The 27,500-nt window shown below is 44.5% G+C and overlaps 2 protein-coding genes across 3 annotated transcripts in view; both read right to left on the bottom strand.

Annotated features, from left to right (window-relative positions):
- cap1 (CAP, adenylate cyclase-associated protein 1 (yeast)) overlaps positions 1-369 on the bottom strand; it is a 19,192-nt gene extending 18,823 nt beyond the window's left edge. Inside the window, exon 1 of the mRNA XM_063185272.1 lies at positions 263-369. The gene's annotated coding sequence lies outside the window, so the exon portion shown is untranslated. The remainder of the gene's footprint in view (positions 1-262) is intronic.
- Positions 370-1,821: 1,452 nt separating this feature from the next.
- kiaa0319l (KIAA0319-like ortholog) overlaps positions 1,822-27,500 on the bottom strand; it is a 35,281-nt gene continuing 9,602 nt past the window's right edge. For both annotated transcript variants that reach the window (XM_063185269.1, XM_063185268.1), the window contains 15 exons: positions 27,484-27,500; positions 25,757-25,849; positions 24,240-24,372; positions 22,235-22,463; positions 21,021-21,144; positions 12,731-12,863; positions 11,937-12,085; positions 10,839-10,990; positions 9,788-9,926; positions 8,468-8,627; positions 7,680-7,822; positions 7,070-7,192; positions 5,613-5,703; positions 5,359-5,447; positions 1,822-4,789 (listed from right to left, as the gene is read on the bottom strand). The exon at positions 27,484-27,500 is cut by the window's right edge and continues 71 nt beyond it. In XM_063185269.1, the coding sequence (XP_063041339.1) occupies positions 4,584-4,789; positions 5,359-5,447; positions 5,613-5,703; positions 7,070-7,192; positions 7,680-7,822; positions 8,468-8,627; positions 9,788-9,926; positions 10,839-10,990; positions 11,937-12,085; positions 12,731-12,863; positions 21,021-21,144; positions 22,235-22,463; positions 24,240-24,372; positions 25,757-25,849; positions 27,484-27,500 (1,981 nt within the window). In that variant the 3' untranslated portion in view covers positions 1,822-4,583. The remainder of the gene's footprint in view (positions 4,790-5,358; positions 5,448-5,612; positions 5,704-7,069; positions 7,193-7,679; positions 7,823-8,467; positions 8,628-9,787; positions 9,927-10,838; positions 10,991-11,936; positions 12,086-12,730; positions 12,864-21,020; positions 21,145-22,234; positions 22,464-24,239; positions 24,373-25,756; positions 25,850-27,483) is intronic.

Raw genomic sequence — 27,500 nt, 5'->3', positions numbered from 1 at the left:
CACTCCGAAGTCTACCCATCATCGATGTGTCTCTTTTTTAAATTAGAGGATATTCAAATTCAAGTTTACGGGCAGTGGCGTCTGAATCTGGTTGAGATGACGATGGCTAGCTACTAGACAGCTAGCTCGGAGATTTTAGCCGAAAAGGGATGCATGTCAGCAAATACGCTACGCATTATGTCATTGACGAAGTGGAGCACCGAAACGACTGTTTATCCAATATAAGCAAACACGATACCAACAATTAGACACAGGGTCTTACCTCTGCTTTCAGACTGAACACACAGTGGTTGAGTGCTTGCAGATTTGGGTGTAGGTACCTGGTCGCCGAAACAGGCTGTTCTCTTCCTGTATTAGTAGAAGAGGAGTTCCCAGCTGTCAATGCGCCGCTTCCGCCCTCATGCGGCCACAATTCCTTCTCCTTATATGGACTGGAGAGACAGAATGAGTGAAAAACGATGAAACAGGAAGAATAGAAAAATGCTCTCTGTGGGGAAGTTTATGTTCTTAAGAAAAGATCTAAGACCACTGCTCTTATTATTGATCTGTGCATAGGCCTACACAATAGCATGTCATGAGCTTGATTTGAAGCCATAGAATAGGGATTCATGGAAATGTAGGCTATAATTCTGCAAAACTTTATCTGACACAAAAATTAGTTTAAAACTCACTTGTGAAAAGTCAAAATATGCCTTTATTTGAAACTCATACTTTGCAACACATACATAGTTAATGTGTTAGGAAGAAACATGCATTTCAATTTTGTTGACTTATTTTTGTTACAAGCAATGCATTGGGAATTAAACGTGTATTTTTCTTGTTGGACAATCCTAATTTGCTATCTTTTACCTAACATTTTCCGCTGTTCTAATGCTATAGTTTGTCCTTAAACATTTTATTCTGCATTCTTAAATTACACATAGGCCAGGAGTCTGTAGCCCCTGTGCAGATGGGCCCGTCGGCTGAAAAGACTCAAACACACTATAGGCCTAACAATATTGCTATGACATTACACAGAGCTTTAAGAAACAAATTAAGACATGGTCATTACAATTTCTGTGTCAGTAAGGCTCTGCGTAAAGGGGTTAAGCATTAGTTTCAGAATCCTGACATAGTTGCTTCCCTGTGCAGTATGTAGTCAGGCTTGTCGAGGCATGTAAAACAATGTTGGGAAGCTCCTCTCCTTACGCAAGGGGGAGACTCCCATGCTCACATATGCATGCAGCATGGGGAGTAACAAAATAAGAGTGGAATTAAGCGCTATAAGAAGCCAAATCTCATTAACACACGGTGGGGGATCGGAACCCAGAATGGTCAGTGTCTGCGTGCACGGGTGTGTGTGTGTGTGTGTGTGTGAGTGTGTGTGAGTGTGTGTGAGAGAGAGAGAGAGAGAGAGAGAGAGAGAGAGAGAGAGAGAGAGAGAGAGAGAGAGAGAGAGAGAGAGAGATCAGATTGAGCCATCAGATGACTGTTGATTAATCTGCATTAGGCTGCTGAGCTGACCCCTGGGTGTTAACTATCTTTGGTCGATTCAAATTGTTCCGCCTGCAGTCGTTTTTGTGCATCCGCAATGGAAACGATACACATACAGTCTAATGTAAACTGGTTTCTCTGAACCAGTCACCAAATAGCCTGTATGAGCCACTGTGTGAGCCATCTTAGCACAGCAGAACCCTATCCTCACCCCATCGCTCTCTCCCTCTCTCTCTTACACAAAACACTTGCCCAAACAAATACAAAACCACAAACATGTCACGAATATTAACACATACCAGACAACCAGTGAAGACAAAAGACCAATGAAATACAGTTTTAGTTTCTTTTAATTTACAGTTTCCAGTTGTAACAGATCACAATAGTGAAAAACCTTCACTTAAGAAAACAAACAAACAAACAAATCAAAAGTAAGATGCAAAAGAAAACTAAAACATGGAATCCCTTCATCGCATAGCTGTGCTATGTCTGTGTTTTCTCATGCCTTTGCCAGTCTTTCCCAGTCCCCCAGGGAAGTTAACCAGTCGCCACAGCTTCTTCTTCTTTTTGTAAAATATATTTCTTAGGGCTGTTTTGCCTTTACAGTGGAGGAGAGACAGGAAATGAGTGGGGAGAGAGAGACGGGAAAGTATCGGCAAATGACCCGGGCCAGAATTCAACCCAGTTTGCAGTCGTAATAACCCCGTGCCCTACCGTTAAGCCACGGCAGGGCCCACTTCTTCTTCTTACAATCACCCACTACTGAATCCCTTCACAAACAGCTCCTTCTCTCCCACTTTCCCACCGACCATACATGCAGAATTGGACCACGGGTCCAGAACTCTGCTTCCCTTCTTTATTTAAGAGACAAGAAGAGTGGCATTAAACAGCATTGCGATGTCCCAGAGCCACTGGGACAGAAAAAAAAGCCCAGCACAATTCCCATGGGGAGTTCGCTCTTGTCCTTTCTATTCAGGTTCTGGTGTGAACGTTCCTTCCTGACACAGAAATATCTCTCAAACAGGGAGAGAGAGAGAGAGAGAGAGAGAGAGAGAGAGAGAGAGAGAGAGAGAGAGAGAGAGAGAGAGAGAGAGAGAGAGAGAGAAAGGGAGACAAAAGAGACCTATGCAAAACAAAGTGCGTGAGATGAGATGAGATGTGATTTGATTGGCTAAACCTAAAAATAAAAAAACAACCATAAACAAATAAACATACAGCTGAGATGAGCAGTGGTTGTACAGTCTTTCAACAGTGAGGCCGAGAGAGGGAGGAAGAACAGTGGTCATTTCAGGCGGACTTCTGGAGTCGGAGGTCTGCAGTAGAGAGTTCGGTGCCCTCTGACCTCCAGCAGCATGGGGTCATCCCGGGTCAGGCTACGGGTCGGACAGGCTGAGGGCAGTGATTTAAGTCCAGCGTCATGTCATTCCATTTCACTGAGCGTTAAGATTTGGGGCACAATGCGTTTTCCACCATCTCTCTTCTTGGATTTACAACCCCGACTCTGATTCTCCTCAAGACCGGTCAGATTCACCAAGGAAGCCAAATCTAAAATAGTCAATTTCACTGCAGAGGCCAACCCTAGAATGCTAGAATGGTCAACTTCACCATGGAAACCAAATCTAGAATGGTCAGCTAGCTTCAACATGGAGACAAATTCCAGTCTCCATTTCTCATTGGAGACCAACTCTAGAATAGTCATGGAGACAAAATCTCCAATGGTTAATTTTTACCATTGAAATCCAATCTAGGATTGGTGACTTCACCGTGAAGACCAAATCCAGGATGGTCAACTGCTAGAGGGCATTCCACCAAGGATAGCCAACATCAACAACGGTAAAAACCAACCCTCATGGTCAGCTTTACTGTGATGACTCCTCCTCCAGGATGGTCAACATGCCTATCGCAATCTTCCTTTTTTTTTAGTTTGCTGGTGATCAAAGTGGCACAAAGCTAGATACTTAAACCTCACTTACAGACATGGGGAGAATACTGCCCAAACAAGGCCGTTACAGACGTCATGTGTTACTCACAGCAAAATGGTTCATACACACTTGCAAACAACCATACACTCACTCACACACACGTGCACACACTCTCTCTTTCTCTCTCTCTCTCTCACACACACACACACACACTTCATAACCACATGCAGACATTTTTTTTCCATTAAACACAAATGGGATTTAAAACAATCTCTTACAATCTCATGCACAAACATTGTTGGTGGTTAGTTTTTTTTCTCTTTAAGACAAGGTTCTGTGTTATAACACTATTGCCACTTGCATCAAGGAAGAGTCGGTGGGGATGGGGGCGGGTTTGAGTGGGGGTTTGAGGCAGTGGGGTGGTGGGGGGTCAGGGTGGTGTCTTGAAAAGACATCGACATCCATTTTTTTTGGAGGTGAGCGTGCGCGTTCGTATGTGCATTGCCATAAGTATTTGTGTGCATGTGTCTGTGTGAAAGTTGTAGGTGGGGGTGGGTGTGGGGGGGATTGAGGGGTTAGACAAGTTACGTGCGTCACTGGTGCACGAGAGTGTGCACTAACTCTAGAATCTTCCCGCTCCCTTTCGGCTTCATTTCTCTTTTGTTCCGCAGTCAAGAGTTCACGAAGGGTGGAGGGCCGAGCAGGGCAGATGGAAGTGGAGGAGGGTGTCGAGCACACCCCCCAGTGGCTCAGTACGGGAATTACAGTCGGCGGAGGTTTGGAAAAATAGCAGGACCACACCACAGTCCAACCCTCCCTTCAGAATCTTCTGAAGGGGTGCACTTGGAGCAGGGGTGTCGGGTGGGTGGAGGTGCTTGTGTCCATCAACCCCTCCCTTTCACAGCTGTAGACATTCATATAATGTCCATATTCACAGCCCCATAAGCATAAGGGTGCAACTGGAAGAGGGCTGCAGAACAGTGGAAGGGTCTATGTATCCCTTAAAAGTCTTAGACATGTATACATGTCTGTTCATTCACAACTCCATAGTGGAGCATTGGGGAAGGGGGATGGGGAGAATGGGGGAGTGTTGTGGGTGGGAGGGTTGGTGTGGGTCAATCTTTCAGCCATCAACCAGCCATCGTGGCTGTTGCTACGGGGACCAACGGCGTCATTGTCTCTCTGTTGCTATAGCAGCTCCTCGCGCTGTGGTTTCTTGGCCCTGGGGGGCCCCTGGCCGTTCCGGAGCGATCCGTTCTGGGGCCGTAGCAGCTGGCCGCGTTCCCGCTCGCGCTCCGTCCAGCCGGGCCCGGTCTGCGCTTCGTCGCTCTCCAGCTCAGAGTCCGAACGCATCAGCGCAGAGGAGGACGGGGGAGGCGCCGCCTTGCCACGGGCTGGGGATGAGACAGAGAGAGACAGATCGAGAGAGAGACAGATCGAGAGATAGAGAGAGAGAGAGAGAGAGAGAGAGAGAAGAGAGAGCAGGGGATCACGTTAACTCACACATCAACACTATATGAAGTAATGGTAAACAGTCTGAGAGTATTGCCCATCTTTTGGAATGGTGTACTCAGACCAATCACAAGACCAATTAAAAAAAGGAATTTCAACGTGTATCTTCATTGTGTAATTTGTTGTGTTGTGCCAGAGCTGTGTGTGTTGGTATGTGTGCATGTGTGTATCCTATAGGACAGGGTATTGCAGTGTCTGCTTTTTTTAACAAGCTCAGGGCTAAAAGTGTTTGTGTGTGAAATAATCAGTGTGTGTGTGCCCTTATGCCTTATGAGTGTGTGTGTACGTATGTGTATGTGTGTGTGTCTTAATGCCTGCGGTGTGTGTGTGTGTGTGTGTGTGTGTGTGTGTGTGTGTGTGTGTGTGTGTGTGTGTGTGTGTGTGTGTGTCCTGATGCCTCTGTGTGTGTGCCTGTGTGTGTGTGTGAGCCTGTGTGTGTGCGTGTGTGTACCAGCTCTGGGCGGGTGCAGCTCCAGGGTATCCTGCTCATCCGCCTCCAGCATTTTATATCGGCTCTTCCTCCGCACTCTACTTTTACGCCTAAATAGGACGCGCACACACACGCACATATTAAAACATGTATTTAAAAGTGGGATAAATCAAATCAGATTCAACCCATTAAAAACATCCACATAAAATTGTTGAACTGTGTAAAAGTCTGAACTCTAGGTAGTTCAAACTAGAAAGCAGTAATAGCAAACTTACCTGCGGCAACAGCATACAAGGCCCCAGACAAATGTTGCTATGGCAACTACAATCATGAATGCTGCTATCGTCACATATAGCACACTCCATTCTGGAAACAAGAAATGAACATTGGTTTAAATTAGAGTATATTCCTCAGGTTTCCAAATGAATGAGTTATTGCACTTATATATGTCATACTTAAGCAATAAGCCACGAGACGGTTATGCTCGATTAATAACGGCCCAGTGGAGTGGGGCACAACGCGAAGCGGAGTGCCGTAAATGTCCCCTTGCCTGTTATCAACATAGCATAACCCACTAACTCAAGTGGCTTATTGCTTATCTAACACTGTTACACTTAATAGCTGACCAAATTTCTTTAAAAACACTTTAAAACAATTACTTTGATCCGCTACAAGTTGAGGCAGTGATTGTGGTTACCCCGGCAACGTCACTAGGCATGCGTGCGTTCGTCGAGCTGCCAGACACACACTTTGCTACAAAAACTCAGCAAGGGTCGATAAACACTGCAGGAATGAAATGTCCTTGCAATCACACTGATCCCCCAAACCACAGATGGGCTGGGTCTAATTTAGACGCGCATAGAATCTTCAGGTGGAAAGTGTAGGTTTACGCTCGATTGACCACGGCTAACAACCAATCAGAATCGAGAACCGGACCGTACAGTGTTCGATACAGGGTTCTTTCTGTGCCTGATGGAAAATATAACACCAATGCAGTCCTCCTTCACAGGCTGCAAAAATTATGACTTTTATACATTTGATTTGAATAAAAAATAATATAATTGTTGCATCAAATATATTGTCATCCTTTTATTGTTTTTATATTGTACATTGCAAATATGTTTTCTAATAAGGATGACATATAAATGTAATAACATGCGCAATGACGCAAGTGTGATCCTGCCGTGTATGTTGGTAACCACTAGGGGGCAGTTTAACAAAAACACATAAGCTAAACTTTTTCCACTGTTTCTTTGGTCTACCATCAGATACATGGGGTGCATTCCAATATGCAGACTTGCGTCCCCAACTTCTGCTTGTGGCCTCGTACCAGGAAGTAATATGTTGTGATAACATCACTGATAATAGCATTGTATTTCAATATCTCGCAAAAGCTCAAATGTAAAGTCATTTTATTTTTTGCAAACTGGATGGTGAATGAAAACCCCCCAAAACTTGTTGTGGCAAGGCAGACAGATAGGAAACTTAATTGTTTTCTCCACGGAGGTGAGACCAGGAGGCGGGCTGAGGCCACAAGCACAAGTGGAGGACGGGAGTCTGCATGTTGAAATGCACCCATGATGACTTATAAATTCTAGTATTTGTCTCCAATTACTTACAAAATTGGCCATATAATTTGTCTTAACTATACATACAAGTAATTTTGCATAGCAAGCTCAAGAATGTGTGAGTGTGAATCTCTTGAAAAGCATGTGTGAATTTTTCCTCTTACCACAGTTACTCTCGGCATCGCCAAGCTGTGTGCGGATGAAGTTCTCCATCCAAAAGGGGTGGCACACACACCTCCGAGTGAACGAGTCACACTCGCCATGGTTCGAGCAGTTCAGCTGGCAGACTGCGGAGAGAGAGAGAGAGAGAGAGAGAGAGAGAGAGAGAGAGAGAGAGAGAGAGAGAGAGAGAGAGAGAGAGAGAGAGAGAGAGAGAGAGAGAGAGAGAGAGAGAGAGAGAGAGAGAGAGGCAATCATGGAGAGGAGAGGGAGTTAGGGAGATCAAGAAGGAGAGCAAGTGGGAAAGAAAGACAAATAAAAAGAGAGAGAAGAGAAGTGAAGAGATAGAACGTTTGATTATATTACACTCCTGTCAGATATGTTACACCTGTGTGATGAGCCTGGCTCTCTGGATATGTCAGTCGTATCCATACCAACACAACAGACACTGAGGCGCCAATAGAACGCTGGACCGCATCCACTCTCTGCACATTAAGGGACGGGTGTAGAGAGAGAGAGAGAGAGAGAGAGACAGAGACAGAGAGAGAGAGAGAGAGAGAGAGAGAGAGAGAGAGAGAGAGAGAGAGAGAGAAAAAGACATAGACATCTACTCACTGACTGTGTCCACTCTCCGGGCCTTGAAGATGAGGAAGTCATTCTTCTGCTTGCGCAGCTTGTTCCGCAGTCCCATGGCAACGCTGTGCCCTGAGAGGGGTGGGCGGCCCGGACCCCCCGAGACCAGGAACACCAGTCGAGTACTGCATACACATCACACACGCAGACAAGCGACAACACATCATCAGATCAAGCAAGTCGTAAGCAAGTCGTAGACATCAGTCATCGACCCAGTCGGCTCCTCTGGGCCCGCCCATGAAATCGTTTGTTTTCCCCCACGTTTGCTCCACCCGCTGTATGCAGTGGCTAATTAATATGCCTATGGTTAGGTTTTTTGGGCAGACTAGAGGAGCCATCTGGGTCAATTGGGCATGCTAAACGTTTTGCTACATTTCCTGATTGAACAAATTGCATACCGTAAACAGCAAACGTTCTGCAATAGACGGCTCTGTTTGCTACCGTTTGGAAGGCCTGTGGGATAAGGGGGCTTAGAGCAGCGGCCCCTAAACTTTTTGGACCTTAGAATATTTGCTTGACCCCCTACGCTGCCATATTCTGAACACCAAACATACGTTTTCTACATTTGATGTATCTAAATTCGAATTTGGATTCCACTACAGTAGAAAACTACAGTAAACACTTTAAAATTAACAAATTAATTAATCAATAATACAACAAGTGAATATTGTTTTGTTGCCCACTGGTTTATAGGCACACCTGAGCTCGTAGGTAATAGCCAGGCTGGATAGGATGGGCCTCTTAGAGGTCGAGGGGGTTTAGAGTCTCACCTGAGCTCGTTGTAGGCGCTGATCTCCCGGACAATGATGTCACTGTCGAGCACGCCCAGTAGCACCCCCACCTGCCTCAGCAGCATCTCGCGCTGCCGCTCCGTCACCTGGGAGACGCGCACGTCCAGCAGCAGCTCCACCAGGTCGTGCTCTGACACGTCTACACACACGCACACACCAAAGCACATGAAGAGTAAAGACACTTAGATGATCCTGAAGGAAATGATGATGTCCACCAGCACACAGCATATGGGTCAATGAGGTGTTTTGTGCTCAGACATCAGGTGGTACAACCACAGCTACTGGCCATTTCTGTCAGGTCCATTAGAATCAAGGAAAAACAAAACAAGAAATGATGAATCCAATTTCGTTATTAAATAGTTAAGAATTAGATTTGGTTGTGTGGCTCTAGTATTCATAGGAGTCCCTTGGTTTTCCATGAGCAACGAGGAAAGCAGAGATTCAGGGGACAGCAGCAGCATAGGAATTGCTCACCCAATTTATGATTAGGTAAAAAAGTCCCCCATGAACAGTGCAGGAATAATAAGGAATAACCCAGGCCATATCATACACGAAAAGGTGGAGCTGGGAAGGTGGTGGGTTGTGAAGAGGCAAGCAGCTAAGAGTTGGATAAGATGGGCACACACACACACACACACACACACACACACACACACACACACACACACACAGTCTCTTTCTCAAAGCTATGCTTCAAGCCAGGGCTGGCCTGGGACCTAAAAAAGCCTTGTCCATTCTTGTGCAACACTAACCCCCTTGAAAATAGTGGGCTAGTCTCTAAAATGCTTCCAGCTCAAAGTAACACAGAAATGTGATCTGAAACGGAAATGTCACATTTTTCTTGCTCACTCATCTGGTCAGTCTGGTAGAAGAGAGAAGCTCTTTATTTCTCATTTGGAAAAGCCTTCTGGCTATTTCTTAAGTTAGTTTTCACCAATTTTACAAGAAAGACATTGAAGGGGGGGAAATTGTGAAATTTACATTGAAGTTAACTATTCATGTAAAAGAAAATAATAATAAATTAAAGCGTAGCGTTTGTGTGTGTGTGCAGGGCAGGGGTGTGAGTTGGGAGGCGTTCAGAGAAAGGCACCTTGAAGTACCCATGCCTCTTGCTCAAAACAATCATTTACATACACAGCCATCATTTGCATTTTGCATAGACACACAAGTCACACAGTTTTTTGAGGCCAGTGTTTCATTAGGTGACTGACCTAGCCTGCATACACAGACACCATTTGCATTGACGCACAGTCACACAACCAGCTTTTTGACCCCAGGTTAAGGGAGTAGGTCACTGACCTGGCTTGACCTCCACGCTGCCATGGTCCACACTGGTCTGACCTTTGCTGTCAGTCACAGTCAAGGTGAAGGCGTACTTGCCCTCCACCAGGTTGCCTAGCAACAGCACGGCCTGGTGGTCAGAGCCGTTCAGAACATCCTGCAGTGGCGCCGAACATCAAGTTGTGCGATGGGGAGATAAAAATAATAATATATTTAAGTATATTTAAATAACATTTTTTGGTATAATGGTTGTTAATTATATTAACTTGAATTTATAAACTGAATTATTCGTTTTTATTCTTTTAAATTAGCTTGGTGTATTCATGAGACTAGAGGAGATGTGCATTACAGGCCATCTTTCACCATGACAACCAATACTTATTTCAGCTAATTCCAAGAGAGATAGGTATATAACTAAAATATGCTGGATGGAGCCGTTCTATTTTCAACCGTCTCCTTTTGGCATGTGTAAACACAAAAAAGATTAAAGCGAAATATCTTGTCAGTAGAAGTACAAGGAAATGAGGATCCTAAAAAACAGATAGAGGAAGTAAACAGACAGAGACAACAAGAAATGACAGCAACATCAAAAAACTGGTTCCTCTCGTCTTGTTCCACCTAAAAAAAGCTGCACAGACGCAGATATGTCTGAAGATTTCTCATGTATCTAGGTCATCTTCAGTCAAACAAGTTGAATTGTAAGCAACTGGACCCCTTTCACATTTCACTTGTCATGTGAAAAAGGCCTTGTGCTACTGGTCCACTCTCCAGAGGTGCTGGAATAAACTCAACTTCTGATTCGCACATCAGAATAAAAGAAGTCTGCCAGTGGGAAGGAGTGAAGCGTTTTCAAGCTCTTCAAAGAAGTCAAGTTCCCTACAACTTAACTCTTCTGCTAGTGTTGCTTCTGCCTCTCTTATATAAATATTTACCCTGAGCATGCATTTTGTGCAAGCATTTTATGTGCATTTGTGAGAAAAAATATTATATGTAGGCCTATAAAATAATTGTAAGTATAAACTTGTAATGTGACAAATGTAACAAAAAGTGTGTGTGTGTGGCTGCTGACCCCTGCGGCTGGGCTGCTCTCGTCGCGGGTCCAGAGGTAGGTAACGCCTCCCTTGTCGTCCGTGGAGCGCGTGCCGTCCAGCACCGCCGTGCGTATGGGGAGGGTGACCGTGGCACTGGACACCACCTTAGCCACCGGAGGCTTGTCCACCTCTGGAGAACAGACGTCGGAGAGGGGAAATATGAGATGCACGCAGGGCTCTAAATTCACTTTTTTTCAGCATCAGCCAAAATGGCTGGTTGATGTAAATCTTATTCATCAAACACATACTCACTAATGGGACAAAGTGGCTGGTAAGTTTATATTTTTTACCAGCCAAACTGAAATTTCACCAGCATTTGGCCAATTAGAGCCCTGGATGCACGTATGAAAAACACAATTTACAATGTGCACACCTGCACATACTGTATGCATAGTTACAGACTTTTCTAATATCAAAAACACACCATTGCAAAAGCATATTTTGTGAAAATGTAATAAAGCTCACAAAGCTGAGCGGAAATACACAAAGGTTTGGCAAGAGTCAGGCCCGAGATGTTGAACATAAATAAGCAATATGAGGAATACTGATATGAGCCAATGAGCGCACTGCACTTACGCAACTGTATACATCTACATTATGTTTATTCAGTTTCAAACATCCTACTTCAGTCATGACTAATACGCGTCTTACGTTTCACAATGTAGAAGACAAACAGCAGTCAACTGACACACACCACTATCACACACTCTTGTGCAGATGTGACCTCATTTAAGTTGAGGAAATTCAGCACATCCTGTGTCAAGGTGCAGGGCAAAGTCTGATTCGTGTTCCAATTAGTCAGTACAAGTGAAATCCTCCCACGACATTTATTCCATTTAATCCATGGCAGAACAACGTTTCAACCATGTGTAGTTCTTCAGAATTGACTAGGTGGCCACAGTCGTGGCTCAGGTGGCTGGGACACTGACTGTTGTGCTGAGGACCAGGGTTCGATTCCGGCCAGTGATTGTTTACCGATCTTTCCCCTCTCTCTCACGCATTACTTTCCTATCTCCTCTCAAGCCGTCCTATCCAAAAAAAGGCAAGAAAAATCACTTTTTCGATGTGTGCCTCACCTTCTCGGACGATGACCGTGACCGTGTTGGAGCTCTTCAGGTTGCGTTCGTCCGTGACGGTGAGGGTGAACTCGTACGTGCCCACCTGCAGACCCGTCACCGTGGCTACCGCGCTGTTGGCATTCTCGATCTTCACCCCGTCAGGCCCTCTGATGAAGGAACAGTAATATCATGTTACTGTTTTTGTGTGTGTATGTGTGTGTGTGTACGCGGTGCGCCCATGCACATGTGTCTCTCTGTGCATGTGCATATACTACACGTGTGTGTGTGTGTGTGTGTGTGTGTGTGTGTGTGTGTGTGTGTGTGTGTGTGTGTGTGTGTGTGTGTGTGTGTGTGTGTGTGTGTGTGCGTGTGTTTGTGTGCGTGTGTGTGTGTGTGTGTGTGTGTGTCTGTATGCGGTGCACATGTGTATGTGTGTGTGTGTATGTATGTGTGTGGCGTGCACGCATGCACATGTGTGTCTGTGAATGTGCATATACACATGCATGTGTGTGTGTGTGTGTGTGACTGTGTGACTGTATGCAGTGCACATGTGTATTTGTGTGTGCGCGCAATGCACACGTGTCTGTGAATATCCATATACATACTGTGTGTGTGTGTGTGTGTGTGTGTGTGTGTGTGTGTGTGTGTGTGTGTGTGTGTGTGTGTGTGTGTGTGTGTGTGTGTTTCTGTGACTGTGTGGAGCGCACACTTGTGCATCTGCTTGGTTACGATTCGCATTCGCAAATTCCAGCAAATTAATTCTTTATGCTGTAGTGTAATTCCAGCAATTGTGTCCAGTCCAGTGCACTCACTTGGTCTGCCTCCAGTGGTAGGTGGCGATCTTCTGGTCGTCTTTGCTCTTGCTGCCGTCCAGCGTGGTGTGGTCCACAGGCAGGGTCAGCTCCTTCTCTGGGCCCGCATTGGCCTCTGGAGGCTTATTGTTCTCTGAGGACGCAGAAAAATACTTATATGAGAAAAGCACAAATATTTACAGTACAGTAGCTATACATCATGTGTCTAAGACGCTTCTCACATTACTGTTCAAAGCAGGAACATGGAAGTATTTACCATTTACTACAGGAACACATATCCAATATCAAGAGTGCGTACGCTGGCCCTGCCGTGGCCTAACGGTAGGGCACTTGGTTACTAAGCCGGCGACCCGGGTTTGATTCCGGCCCGGGTCATTTGCCGATCCTACCCCCATCTCTCTCTCCCACTCACTTCCTGTCACCTCTCACACTGTCCTTTCGAAATAAAGGCAAAAATGCCCCTAAAAAAAGTATGTGTGCACAGTTGTGTTTTGATATAGCCATTTGGCATAGGTGATGCCAAATGAGACTGATGAAACGCCTGACAATATGAACATGAAGGACCAGCAAAAGTACAGTCCAGCATTGAGCAGGAGTATGTTGATTACGTAAAAATGAACACAAACTGTCAACTGTGAACATTCGGAGTCAGCCAGGTCATTGTGTTATCTACAGGGCTTATATTGCAAGTAACTGGACTTCTACAGTCGGTCCCCCTACAATGCACACCCTTTACCGAGGTAATGCCACGTCATCCACCTCGGTACGTACCGGGCCTAGCTGCAGTGTACCCAAACAACCGCCGGGTGGCACTTGGGAGCGCTCGCTATACGCTTTACCACGTGGTAGTCTCTCTCCTCCTCTCTCTCCTCGCTCTCTCTCTCTCTACTCTCTCTCTCTACTCTGGCCTACAGCTTACCTATTGCAGCGCTCCCAAAGTGTGAGCTTGGACGTCCAAAAATGTTTTATTACCATATGGAATATTTTACGATGCGACGGCATATAAATAGCCTCATATTCACGCAGCACGCACCGATTCATGCGGATAACAACATGCCTATAAATTGTGTGAGAACACGCCTCCAGGTAGTAGGAAGAGTCCATAAAAAAATAGCCTAAATAATGTAATGAATTTACTTTTTTTTTAATGATGATCGGATGAATGCATTAATGTGGCAAGCTCTGACACAATGCAAATTGAGTGTAGCGCGAAAGCATACCGATTATCGCATGGCAAGATGTAAACGCGTCAATAGTTGCAACTTCAGATCTGTTGTCTGGCTGTGGATACTTTTTATGTTTGTAAAAATAACAGAGAGTGCAGATAACACCTCACGCAGTAACCTAAGCGCGCTTCGTTTGAGCAGTGTAAGCGTTGTGTCACATTGGCAAACATCTAGCAAGCGACTGCGCTATTGCTGTTTTCGTGCTCAAATTAAGTGTAACCAACGTCGTTATGTGTCGCAGGTGAGAATGTGCGCATTTTTCCAGCGACACCTCTCCTGTTACCAAATACCCTGGAGAGTACTGTACACCACGAAATAGGCTACCCAAGACACAAAAGATTGAGTTTTAAATAAATTTATTAACTAAGCAGAAATCTAAAAGAGCACCCCAACATCTAACAAGTCCGAAATTCCAAATTGCATTGAGGTGAATCCCCCCCACAGTCATCCGTTCCGAAGGAGGCGGAGGAGCGTGGCCAGATGTCCAGCCATTGCTAAGCTCGGGGGAGACAGGAAGAGCATGGTGACAGTAGGCTTTGATTCATAGGCAGTCCAAATGACAACTCACTATCCATAATTAAGTAGGCTACGCAGAGGTAATCGCTGCACTTATTCCACGTGATATTACAACACTGCACTCGCTAGGTCTAGGTTAAACGTTAGGGTGAAGATGGCACATGCAGCTCGCTACACGGCACGGCTCACTGCAAACAATGTGTCCTGCATTCACCTGGTAGCCAGCAGGTTAAAAGTGAGTCCAAGTACAACTGGGTTTGGAGAGAGAGAGAGAGGGGGGAAATATATGCTGGGAAATATATGCAATGTCATCTCATAATCACGGAGTTCCTCATGCGATTTCATCTGGGTCAGTCCGAAATGAATGCACCTTGCGCACCCGGGAAGGTGAGTTTTTATCAACAAGGAAAACTGGTTCATCATATGCATGGCTTAAGGACACAGTGAGTAAACGATGTTTGCCCAACGTGCTATAGTTTTGCCTCTCATAATAGCACCTGGCGCTGATGACCACAGTTAGATACCTCGCGGGCGTCAAACCATTAGAAATATAGCCAAGCCTCCTGTGGCTATTCAAGCAATATGAACCAATTTTTACCAGGTGCGGCGTTAGCTATTAGCAAAATACATCCCTGATGTCTACTTAAACTAAAATAAGATGCATTTGTCTAAGTATTTTGGTGACATCGCCTTGCTCTTTTCTGCGGGGAATTAAGTGCCTCTCCTGCCTCGCTCTCTCTCCCTCTCTCGCCGCGATCGACTCTACACACACACACACACACACACACACACACACACACACACACACCACCAGCATACACACACTGTTTGAGAGGACGCATTAAATCGTAACAGTTTAGGTCAGTAGGGGAGAGCAGGAGACTCATGAAACTCGGACGAATGAAACCACCTGCGATTTACATCGAAAACTTATAACATAAAGCCTATCCGAAAGTATGAAAAGTCCAAAGTTTCAGTTTTACAGGCAAAAGGGATTTAAGTGTCAGTAGACACTGTCCCGGGAACGAATGAAACACCCGTTTCATCCGTCCCTCTCGCCCATTGACTTAAGCAGGATTCAAAATAAAATGGGAGCACTTCTGAATGACTATGTTCAACTTGTACCTTGAGCACCGACGTAGCGAACAAATCAATATCGTAACATAGCCTGGATAATTGGAAATTAAAAAAATGCTACGATTTTATAGACTTTGGCCCTATAATATGTCTAAGCGACTCCTCTACCTTGTTTTGAAATTAGGCAGCCTTACTGGTGAGGACGTTATTTGGCATAGGTCAACTGCAAGAGACCTAATTTGTGACTTGACTGATGTGGAATAATTAGGCTACGATATTATGCAACAGCAATATGATAAGCCGCACTCATCATTCAGTGGGTGAATGTCCCGACCCTGTTTGTCGAGTGCATAGGGGGTAGGGGAAAATAGCCTACATCAAGCGTGCCATCACCACCCATCCCCCCGGACCCACGAAACCCACTGAAGATCCAGCAATTTGGTAGTCTGTCAGTATTTTAGTGTGGGCCGCAGGTTAGTTGAATTCCTGCATGGCCAGGTTATCTCAATAGTGCCAAGAAGATGTTTGCCCCCAGGCTAGTTGTTCCATAAAGCGCATGTTCGATTTGCCTGTAATAGGCTACAATCAGTAAGCCTTCAACTTGTCTGTCGTGTCTTTTCCTTCTTCGTATTTAGTAAAATAGGCCCAACGTTAAAGCCTAAGTTATATTTAATACGATAATAGGCCTAAATAAGGCTAATAAAGGGAGCTAAATAATGCCTAAATAAAGTTGTTTTAGCCTATGAACTCCAGGCAATGCAGAAATTTGCGGATGGATGTGCGGATAACTTGGCCTATAGGCTACCGATGTGCTTATGAAACTTCATGGACTGGCTACAAGATAGTCGGTAAGCATATTGACTTGTAACCACCAACAATCTGAAGCTGAAGTGGGGAGGGTGTTTTTTTTTCACTTCAATGTTCCCCGACACACACACACACACACACACACACACACACACACACCACACGCAGATACGCGCTACTCGCTCTCTCTTCTCTCCGTCCTTTTCCCTCTCTTTCTCGTTGTTGCTATACGTGCATCTGGATAGGCATAGGCAGTTGTGGTCACCACAAGCACATTTTCATAGAAATGCTGTGTTTTTTTATTTAAAAAAATGAAATCCTTTATCAGTTGGGTTTGTGAACAGCGTTATCTCCTATCGATGTTTGCGTCCACCGTGGACAAGTGTCTGCTCGAAAACTTATGCAAAGCGGCTAAAATGTTCAGAACGATGTTGAACTTTTCAGAACATGAATGTTTGTCCTTTGGGGGAGGGGTGGGTTACAGCAGGGCACGTGCAAGTGCAGTGCACGGACTGCACAGCCTTTAGTGGACAAGACGTGGCGCGACAGGTTTATCCAGTCCTCCAAGGATCATAGTCCCCAGTCCATACTAGTTGGTTCGCATCTCCACCGAAGTCAACTGCAATTATGCAGTCCTAATCACAGAAGAATAGCTACACCTGTAGTAACAAGATGTATAGTCATGATCTGCATCACATCCCAGTTAACCGAATCCCGACGATCGCGCACACAGCGCCATTGAAAGGATGAAATGTTCACAAGCCCAACTCACAAAAAAAACCGTCCTTCAACCTATTAGTCCGTAGCTATCCTGAGGATATCCGTTCCTGACTTGAAATAGGTAGTGCAGACATAATTAACAGACATCACTTAGACTATAAGTTAGGAGCGTAATTGAGGAATAGAGACAGATGAGAGGGATGGGGGAGCAGAGCGGATAAGGGGGAAGGGTGGGGGGAGGGTCAGGGCGATTAAGCGTTAGGAGAGTGTATGGACGGGGTGAAGGAGAGGGGTTGGGACGAACGTATGGGGGAGTGCGTCGAGTGGAGCGTGGGGTGGATGGGCACAGTGAGGAGGGGGGTGGGGTAGGTTATCTGCGGCGGCGCTGTCTCTCGTCCACATCCCCGTCTCTTGCGCGTCTCTTCTACCACCTGTGTCCTGTCGCCATCGTGTGTTGTTATTACTGCAGATATGCCATCTGAAACCTTTCTCTCTCCCTTCTATTGCAGATCTATCGCGTCTTTTCTGATTGCGTTGTTAGCTGCTCATGCTTCTGCTTTGTCTATCTTCATTCTCTGTTTTCTCCCGTGTGTGGTCCTGTTGTATTGCTTGTAAGTATTTTCGATTTGTATTCTGCTTTACCTGCTTGTCATCAACTTTCTCAACACATTACGGTTGTTTTTTCTTGGGTCTTAAAACAATTTTTCCCTTTTTCCAAGTCTCTTTCCTCGCCTGTCTTTTCTTGCCCGATATCTGCTCTTACTCTTTCTTGATGTGTCCTCTTGGGTTATGTCTTACCTTACATTCCTCCTCCTGTTTCCGCGTCCTTGCCTTATGACTCTTAACTGTGTAGCCGTTTTGTATGTCTCATAAAGGGAGTGAACTTTATCACCAATAGTCTACTGTTAAGTCTTTTATGCCCCTTCTTCCGGCCGTAGTCCAAGACTTTTGTCTTTTCTTTACTCACGAAAGTTATATCCCGTCTTACACTTTGTCTTCTATCTCGTAGATGTTATGTTTTGTTCTTGTCCTGTGCCTTTTTTAGTGTCACTTGCGCCTTCTCACTCCTTGCTTCTCTTCATGGTCCGACCGTGAGGTTATTGAGTTGGTATATCTTATATTCGGTCATATTTGGTAAATCTTGTATTCAGTCTTCTCTAAGTCTTTTTTCTATTTGTACGCTTTGTTCATACGTGCTAGTTAGTGTGCTTTTTCCACCGTGGCTCTTCATCTCTCTCAGTGTGCCGGCAAATTCCGTGTCACCATGTCCTGATCGGTCTTGTTTTTCTGTGTTCTTTACTTTGGTCTTCGGGTTCTACGATCTATCTTATCTTACGTCTTCCGCCTTAAGTACACGCACTTAGTCCATCCTTCCCGCCACCAAGCCCCCCCCCCCCCTACGACAGTGTCGGACAAGAAACTGTCACACGCATTATAACAACACCCCACCCCCCCGAACCTGAGCCCCTCGCACTTGGCTGACTCAAACCACATGTAGCCTACAACTGAGGGACTGGAACAACATACACAGAGCTACCCAGCCGCAAAAGTCATTAACACTTCAACGCCCCAAAAAACCCCAGTGCACCATAAACCCCCCGAAATCACCCAACAATACCCGAAATAGGCCTCTAAGTTGCAAGAAAAATATAATGACAGTAGTGCTACCAAGTATTTATTGGGTAACCGACAGTGTAGAACAGGTAGATACCCTGCATAGGGGAATCGGCATGCGCCAGATTTAAAGACGGTAAATGTCGTCCGCCAATAGTAAAATCCCCTAGCACTTCCCAGACATGACGGGGCACAACTTCATTTAGAGCTCCAATGTTGGTCATGTTCCTGATTGACATCACACAATAGTGACCAGTTAGATCAATAGGTGGTTCAATTATGAGTTTTTTGTCTACATCGCACAAAGTGAGACAGACTGGCTTGCTTGAAATGGCTACACAAAGCAGCGACAACGGTCCCACTCAAAACTGGGTCCGAACTCCGCCCTTGATTAAAAGTACTCCACCGTCTCTCCATTACGGTTTCTTAGCCTACTCTGTTTTTGGCTATTTTCGTTATCTTAGACCTGGCTACAGAAGAAGCAACTGTTGATCAGTGAGGTTTGTGGAAACGTTCTTGAATATGGCCAACTGTATAGGTCTAAATTGGAAAAGCGGCCGATGCAGTTTTTGAAGACAGAATGTCGTACGCCAATTTCAATTCGATCTACCTCATGCTGGGTCTCTGGACACTCCTAATAATTACAATGGTGATCCAGTCTTGATGACTCGGTTTTAATTGTCCATTAAACCGGGTTCAAAATTGTAGTAGGTATGCAAACTACAGTCTCCTGAGGATACCCGTTCCTGGCTTGAATTAGTGCTGAAAAAATGAGGGACGGAATGGAGACTGGTTGAATGCAAGACAGAAAAAAAAAGTCAGAGTTTAAAATTCACATGTGGTCTTGTAAAGGCTCACATCATGTTATTATCCAATTCCCAAATCAAAATGCCCAATGCTAAATAAAACATGCAAATTTTGCCTGGACTGTATTTCTACTACACTAAAACTGGGGACGGGCAAGGACGAAAGCCACAAACAGACCACAGACACAGCAGACGCTGCTCTGCAAAAGCGGTGCTATACGCCCCCCGCAAATCCCGAGTTTGTTGGCCACAGGGTGTAATGATCACGGTACGCTGCCGCGGCCCGGCACGGTAGTGAGCAGATTGAAGTTACACCATCTGTAGTTTGAGAACCTCAAATGGTCAAACTCCTTTGGTTAAAACAGAACAACATTTTGCTAGGGCAGGGATTTCCAACCTGGGGCCCACTTGAAATGTTCACAAATGTTCTGACCCAATAAACAATACAAATGAAATAAATAGGCCACAGACACAGACACACTTTTTAGAAAATGATTTCAAGGCCCACTTGGAATACCTTCAGGGCCAACCGACCGACAGTTTGAAAATTACTGTGCTAGGCGAGTATTTTGTTTATGGTTTATGTTCTTCATTGCAAAATTTCAAGAGTGTTTATGCAGTACAATAGCTCTCGTCACCTATTGTGTTTGGATTGCAACTCAGGAACGTGTTGCCATGGTCGCAGCGTGGCCATGTTTAGTTTAATTTCTCCCTGAGGCGTAGCCGAACTTCAGAAAAAGTAAACAGACACCAGCTACACTGTAATAAAAGTAGTCACACAGCAGCATCAACAGATGATATATTACTCAGTATCTCATAGGCACACCTTACCACTATATAAATATTTCTACATGCATTGTATGACATATATCAATTTAACATACACACCATGTTCTATTTCAAGACGATGATATTGTCGTTCTTTCTTTGGATCACTTGAGAAAATAAAGGCCTGGGTTTCCCACAGCACTTCCCAGTCAAGGCGGCAAACACCAACCACCTTCACTAGGTCCAATGAAAAGCTTTTGAAAAGCTTTTGTAAATTTTGTAGCGCAAATGTAATTCCTAAAGTTACTTTACAAAGAAACTGTATGAAAGCCATTTATTTCATAGGGAAATTCGTATCACATCTCAAATGAAACAGCAAAAGATGGTCATTAATGCCATCAAGGGCGGCACCCAGTTATGTTAAATGAAAGTGCTGTAACCTACATCCGATTTTTTTGCTTACGAGTGACTTTGAATATAGAAGCTACTGATCAGGGTGCTGAGTTGTAGATACTAGTATTGTAAGCAGGGCTCTAAATTAACTTTTTTCATCACCAGCCAAAATAGTTAGTAGATGTTATTCTTACAAGCCAAACACACACTCACGAATGGGTCAAAATGGCTAGTGAGTTGGTCTTTTCTACCAGCCAAACTGATATTTCACCTGCATTTGGCTGGTTGGCTGGTGTTCATTTAGAGCCCTACTGGTAAGTGGGCAGTGCCTACCACAGGTTTCGGATGTACCCAGGGTCTCACCTGGTTGGACGATGACGGTGACCTCAGCCTTGTCCTGTTGTCCGGCGGAGTCGGTGACGGTCAGCTGGAAGGTGTAGTCCCCCTCCTGTAGCGCCGACAGCTGGAGGATCGGAGTACGCACACCCTACGCGAGAGAAATAACACACCATCATATCACATTAGGGCTGCACACTGATGCTCTTTACATCATATCCACAAGCCAAGAAAACTAACACACACAGACACACACACACACACACACAACAAAGTTGCTAAATACCACACACACACACACACACACACACACACACACACACACACACACACACACACACACACACACACACACACACACACACACACACACAATTCTGGGGAATGGACACGGACCTTTAGGACACAAAATCTGTCAGTGTCACAGATTTTGCCAAATTTCTGTGCTATGGTCACGTAAGTGTTTTTTCTGTGAGGGACTCACGGAAGTGCTTTCTAGATTCCCACAGCGCTATGTTAAGTCTTTCATTAGAAAATTGATACCAAGTGCTAAACAAAATATTATTATAGCAATTGAAGTTGTGCTCTGACCAAAACAATCCCCAACCGTACCTTGTCAGTGAGGACATGTTTTTGAGGCCTACCGTAACATGCTGGGCACTAGACAGCTACGCCAGCGACCCGGGGTATGATTCCCCCCCGATGTCATTTCCCGATTCTCATCCATCTCTCTCCCCCACTTTCTTCCTGTGACCATCTATCCTATCTAATAAAGTCATAACACCCCCTGAAAATATATATTCTTTTAAAAAAAGACATTTTTTGAGAAATACCTTCTCCAGTTGGTTGATAGACTATCAAATCCTTGTAGTAAGCAAAATAATACTCGCAGTATAAGCTAGACCAAAACAATGCCTAACCCTAACCTGTCAGAAAGATTTGTTTTTTTTTCCAGAAAAAAATCTTTGAAATAAGAAAAATCCTAAGAGAACACAAGACCGTGGGAACATAAAGCGTGGGAATATAAAGAAAGCACTTCCGTGAGCTCATCACGGAAAACACTTACAAAACACACACACGCACACACACGCGCACGCACGCACGCACGCACGCACGCACGCACGCACGCACGCACGCACGCACGCACGCACGCACGCACGCACACACGCACACACGCACACACGCACACACGCACACACGCACACACGCACACGCACACACACACACACACGCACACCTACCTGCATCTCAACCACCTTGCCCTTGCTAGTGGGGCTAAGGCTCCACTCGTAGGCCAGGGGTTCGTGGTCATCTTTGCTCTGGTTGCCGTAGAGCGTGATGGCGTTGCGGGGCAGCGTGATGACCTGGTTGGGGCCTGCGTTGGCCACTGGCTTGTAATCCATAGCCTTGTGGACCAGCAGCATTGCCTGGGTGGAGGCCTGAGCACCATCCGAGTCAGTCACTGTCAGACTGTGGAGAGGGAAGTGGGAAAAAAATGGTACGGACACATGTAATCAACATGACAAAACTAAACATTCATTCCTATCGAGGCAATGGAGTTGGTTGTGGTCCGCAGCCTTGTGGACCAGTAGCAGCAGCAGACTGACGCACGCACGCACGCACGCACGCACGCACGCACGCACGCACGCACGCACGCACGCACGCACGCACGCACGCACGGTAGACTAGAACAGTAGGCAGGTGCAAACCAACAGACACACACCATTTTATATCTGCAGCCAGAAAATATGTCAAAGGTCAGGCATCAACTGCATAAACAAAAACAGGCACACAAAATCTAGAGCGTTTCAATGTCCAATCCCCTTCAGGCAATGAGGAAATGCAGAATTTTTTGGCAGCAACCAAGAATCCAGTAGCGTTGGGGAGGCCAGACAGGTTGAACTAGTTACTGGAGGACACTCAGATGCAGCTCTGATGCAAAATGCAGGAAAATACAGAATCCAAAACGAAGACAACTGCAGGCTCTGGACTGAAGAGTTAAATGGCAGGCTCTTATCTAATGCACAGTATCAATACAAAGTCCTTTACACACTCTGTGGTTGATATTACTGTGCCACTTCAGGTCTTTATACTCTCTAAGAGCTTATATATTATTCTGGGTTAAATGCTGAATATTAAATTAAGTGCATTAACTCACAGCCTCGTAAAAAGTGGAAGTTCATTGGGTGAAAGCAGCATGAACTAGTGCCCTGCCTTGGAAAATGACGAGAAATTGATCAAGACAGTAACATAAAAGAGAGTAACACACATTAAAAGCAAAAGCAATATTATTGCATGAAAGAGGAGCCCTTCAGTAATATCCATTAGCTTGTTTTTATGTCAAGTGTGAATATTAGATGGGTCTGACAGTGGTGAAAAGCCACGAGATCAATACCCCTACAAAAAGTCATTACACACTGTATAAGGCAAGAGTGGGTTTACTGCATGAGAGAGAAGCCTGCCAGCAATATCGGTTCAATACGATTTCTCTAAGTGTGAATAAGAAAATGAAAGAAAGTAAAAAAATCGGTTTGGGAGGCCTAATGGTAGTGGGGGAGGAATCAAGAGAGATGAGAAATAGGATCTACAGTAATATCAGTCCACTGCAGAGATGTATAAATGTAGAGATAAGTATGATCTGTAGCAAAGACTTCGCTTCATATTCACTGTACTTGTTTCATATACTGCTCTCTTCCTTTCCAAATGTTCCCCAGGGAAAACTATGTGACTAGGAAGATAATTTCAAGGTCCTCTGATAAGAAACAATGTTAACCCTGTGTTTTTCTATTCCTTCTGTGCTGCCCATTAAAAAAGGGCCTTCGTTTGAGGAGAGAGACTAGAGAGACCGAGGATGCCAAGCAAGGAACATGTTTTCCAGGGCTACTCACTCTCTCCTTTCGCGAAATTCAATTGTAAACTCTGATCAACTTGTCGTGGTCTCATTAATTAATGAATTAGTTCAATTAATTTCCTTAACAATAAAGTAGAACTTGAAGTACCGTTATGGATGTAATTACAACACGTGTGGCATGATTTTACATATTTGCAGCCATGTAATATCACACTATCATTGTAGTAATTACACCCACAGTAACAGTACTTCTACCAGAAACGGTCTATTTATGATGTTAGAACCGAGAGTATCTTTGCTTCTACTTCTTTGGTAGAAGTCAACAGGTCCACTGCTGTTTGTGCTGTGTGTGGATAAGAAACAGTTTGAGAGATGTAAGCCCAGGGTGTCCTGACCTGAATGTGTAGTTCCCCGGCACCAGGTTGGTGAGGGTGAGGATGTCCGTGTCGGCCGAGACCTTCTCCTCCCTCAGCGGACCCTTCACCTCCTCCCAGTGGAACTTCACAATCTTCTCATCATCCGTACTCTCTGCCGGCCAGGAAATTATATTAACAATACATTTTATCATCATCATCATCATCATCGGCATCATACACGATTATATCATCATCTTACAAGTCACCATCATCATCATCATCATCATCATCATCATCATCACATAGATATGGGACACTTCTCAAAGCGCTCTCAATGTACTCTCTGCCAGGAGAGATCATAAAATGAATGATGAGATTCTTTTTTAAATAATAGCAATCATCATCATCATCATCATCATAATGAATGGGACACATGTGGCATGTTACAATGCACTTGTCGCCCGTACTCTCTGTCAGGCCAGTCAGGAAGCAGGGCATGACATTTGTCCTAGTATCATTAATAATACAATTTCTACTGTAATCATCATCATTATTCATTGGAAACATGTGGCAATTCAAGATGCTTTTGCTATTTGTGTCCTCTGATGGCCAGGTCACAGGACACATTAATGATACAATTCATAATAGTAATAATCATCTTTATTATAATACATGGGACATATGCTTAGAAAAATTACATTGTTGCGTGGGTATCACTGGTAGCCTATGTATTCCCCAAAACAAAGTTGATATGTTCGGATGTTACAACTGATGCTTTTGTTTCCTTCCAAAAATCAAAACTACTATTTGTTTTGCCTTTTCAAGCTAGCACACATGCAGATCTTCACAGATCTTACAGCTCATCCAGACATGATTGGCCTGGGAGGGAGATGTTAAAATGCACCGGTTTGTTTCCCTTGATCCCTCCCAAATAAGCACTCGCATGGTAAAGAAAGAGGATCTCTGCACCTTAAGTCATTGTGCAAACATCCTAAAACTTGCCACACTGACAGCTTGGGACAACAACCGCCCTTCACTAAGGACAGAGGGTTTATACATCTCCGAATTCATAGCATTTGTCTTTTGTCTATGAGAGAGAGAGAGAGAGAGAGAGAGAGAGAGAGAGAGAGAGAGAGAGAGAGAGAGAGAGAGAGAGAGAGAGAGAGAGATAGATAGATAGATAGATAGATAGAGAACTTTGCTGTAGCGGTCACTGATGATATCATCAGAGCTGGAGTTGCTTTCAATATCTAACATCTGTCCTCTCCTTCTGCTTGTGGCCTCGTGCTTCGCTGACGCCCCACCTCCATGGAGAAGACAACGTTTTCCTGATTCCCGATTCCTAGGCACAAGACCTTTTGGGGGACTTTTCCCCATTCAACATCCCGATTGCAAATGAGAAAATGATCTTTGCATAGTGCTTTTGTGAGATATTCAATGAAACTTTTATCGTCAATGACGTCTTGCTTTGCATCATGAGACCACAAGCAAAAGCAAAAGGGGAGGATGAGAGGTTAGATATTGATTTGAACTGAGGATGGGGGATTGTTACTCACGGCTGCCATCGATGACCGTGGAGCTGGTTGGCAAGGAGATCTCCTGGAACTTTGGGGAAACCACGGCAACCGGCGGTTTGTTGACACGGGGCTCTAATAGGTGTGGAAGAGTAAAGAGTACAGAGTCTTTAGGATAAGGGGCAAATAAACAACCTGGGAGGTTAACATTTTCATGAAAAGTTCCTGAATTTGCTTTGAATTTCCCAAGAGGTATGTATGAGATGTGATGTTTTATGAGATGAAAGCAAACTTTAATTTGTGCTACCTGGTCTCCAAAAAATGGTTTTACAGTATATCACGAAAGTGAATACACCCCTCAGAGTTTTGCAGATTTTTGAGTATATCTTTTCATAGGAAAGCATTACAGAAATGTAACTTTGACACAATGATTAGTGACCTTTTAACAACATATTTAACCGCTTAAATTTCTTGTTCATTCGAGCCAACACAGCCCCTTCTCTACCGGATTTTCATCTGGAGTGTACTCACTTTTGTGAGTACATGTTCAAACATTAATGGCTGTATTTTGGTTTTTTTTTGAGTGAACAAGAAATTTAAGCAGTTAAATATGTTGTTAAAAGGTCACTAATCATTGTGCCAAAGTAAAATTTCTGTAATGCTTTCCTATGAAAAGATATACTCAGAAATCTTTTAAAACTGTGAGGGGTGTATTCACCTTCGTGATATACTGTAAATGTACGTACACCTACCAATCTACCTTTGGTGCTTCATATGGAGTCGACTCTTTTTAAAAAGATCATGAAACGCATACAAAAGGCAGAGCAAAAAAGATCCCCTGTTACTTTTATAAAGACGTGTGTATACACAGGAACACAGGGAAGTGGAGAGGGTGTTGGGGGGTGCAAATGGGTAAGTTGTCCCGGGGACATGGGTTTTGGATGAACAGACCCCCCCCCATCCAATACCTACAACGTGATGAGGCCCCCTCTTCCCCTCATGTCAGCGGCCCTGTGCATGCATATGACTGTTGCTGTTATAAGAATGTGGTTTATGTGTATGCATATGACTGTGAATCACACATGGGGAAAAACTATTTCTGCTATGTGAGTCAGGCTTGACCGCGAACTACCGCTATGATTGGTGAAAAGAGTGGACAAGAAGGCATGCAGGCATGAAGGAACATCTCACAGTTGAGCTCACATGTCCACAGCAACTATAGCACACATGTACTGTACTACAACAAACAAAACACAGCTGTGGTCTGCTCCACAGGCACATCAACTGCAATGTGGTACACAGCACATGAAAGGACTGTATAGTACTAGGTAACTATTGAAATACTATTTCTAAACTGACAGTATGTCCGCATGTACAGTATGTATGACTGCGTTTGAAAGTCATCAAAAAGGCATACTTAGAAATTGAATGATCTATTTATTTACTGATGATCTGACAATTTCCCAACAATCCACCTATTTGAAAAGCAAATCTAAAAAAAGGACGTCCATGTCCCATGGGTGAATATAAAATGCATACACAATGCACAAATGAAAAGCACTGCAGACGCAGATCTATGTACAGGCTATGTGTGCATTATGCAAACACCATCAAGTAATGTTTAGTGAAGGGAAGGAGGTTCACTTCACCTGCCTTATAGCAATATGGAAGCATATCTACAGTACAGGGCAAGCATGTGTGCACACTAAGGGTACTGCTGTGCATGCAGTAATGTCAGCAGTGGAAGGGGGAGAGGGGGATCGCTTCACCTGGTTTGACCGTGACA

The sequence above is a fragment of the Engraulis encrasicolus genome, chromosome 20 (genome assembly GCF_034702125.1).
Source record: "Engraulis encrasicolus isolate BLACKSEA-1 chromosome 20, IST_EnEncr_1.0, whole genome shotgun sequence".
Lineage (NCBI taxonomy): Eukaryota > Metazoa > Chordata > Actinopteri > Clupeiformes > Engraulidae > Engraulis > Engraulis encrasicolus.
The sequence above is the reverse complement of the archived record's forward strand: the minus strand, read 5'-3'. Positions and strand labels throughout refer to the sequence as shown.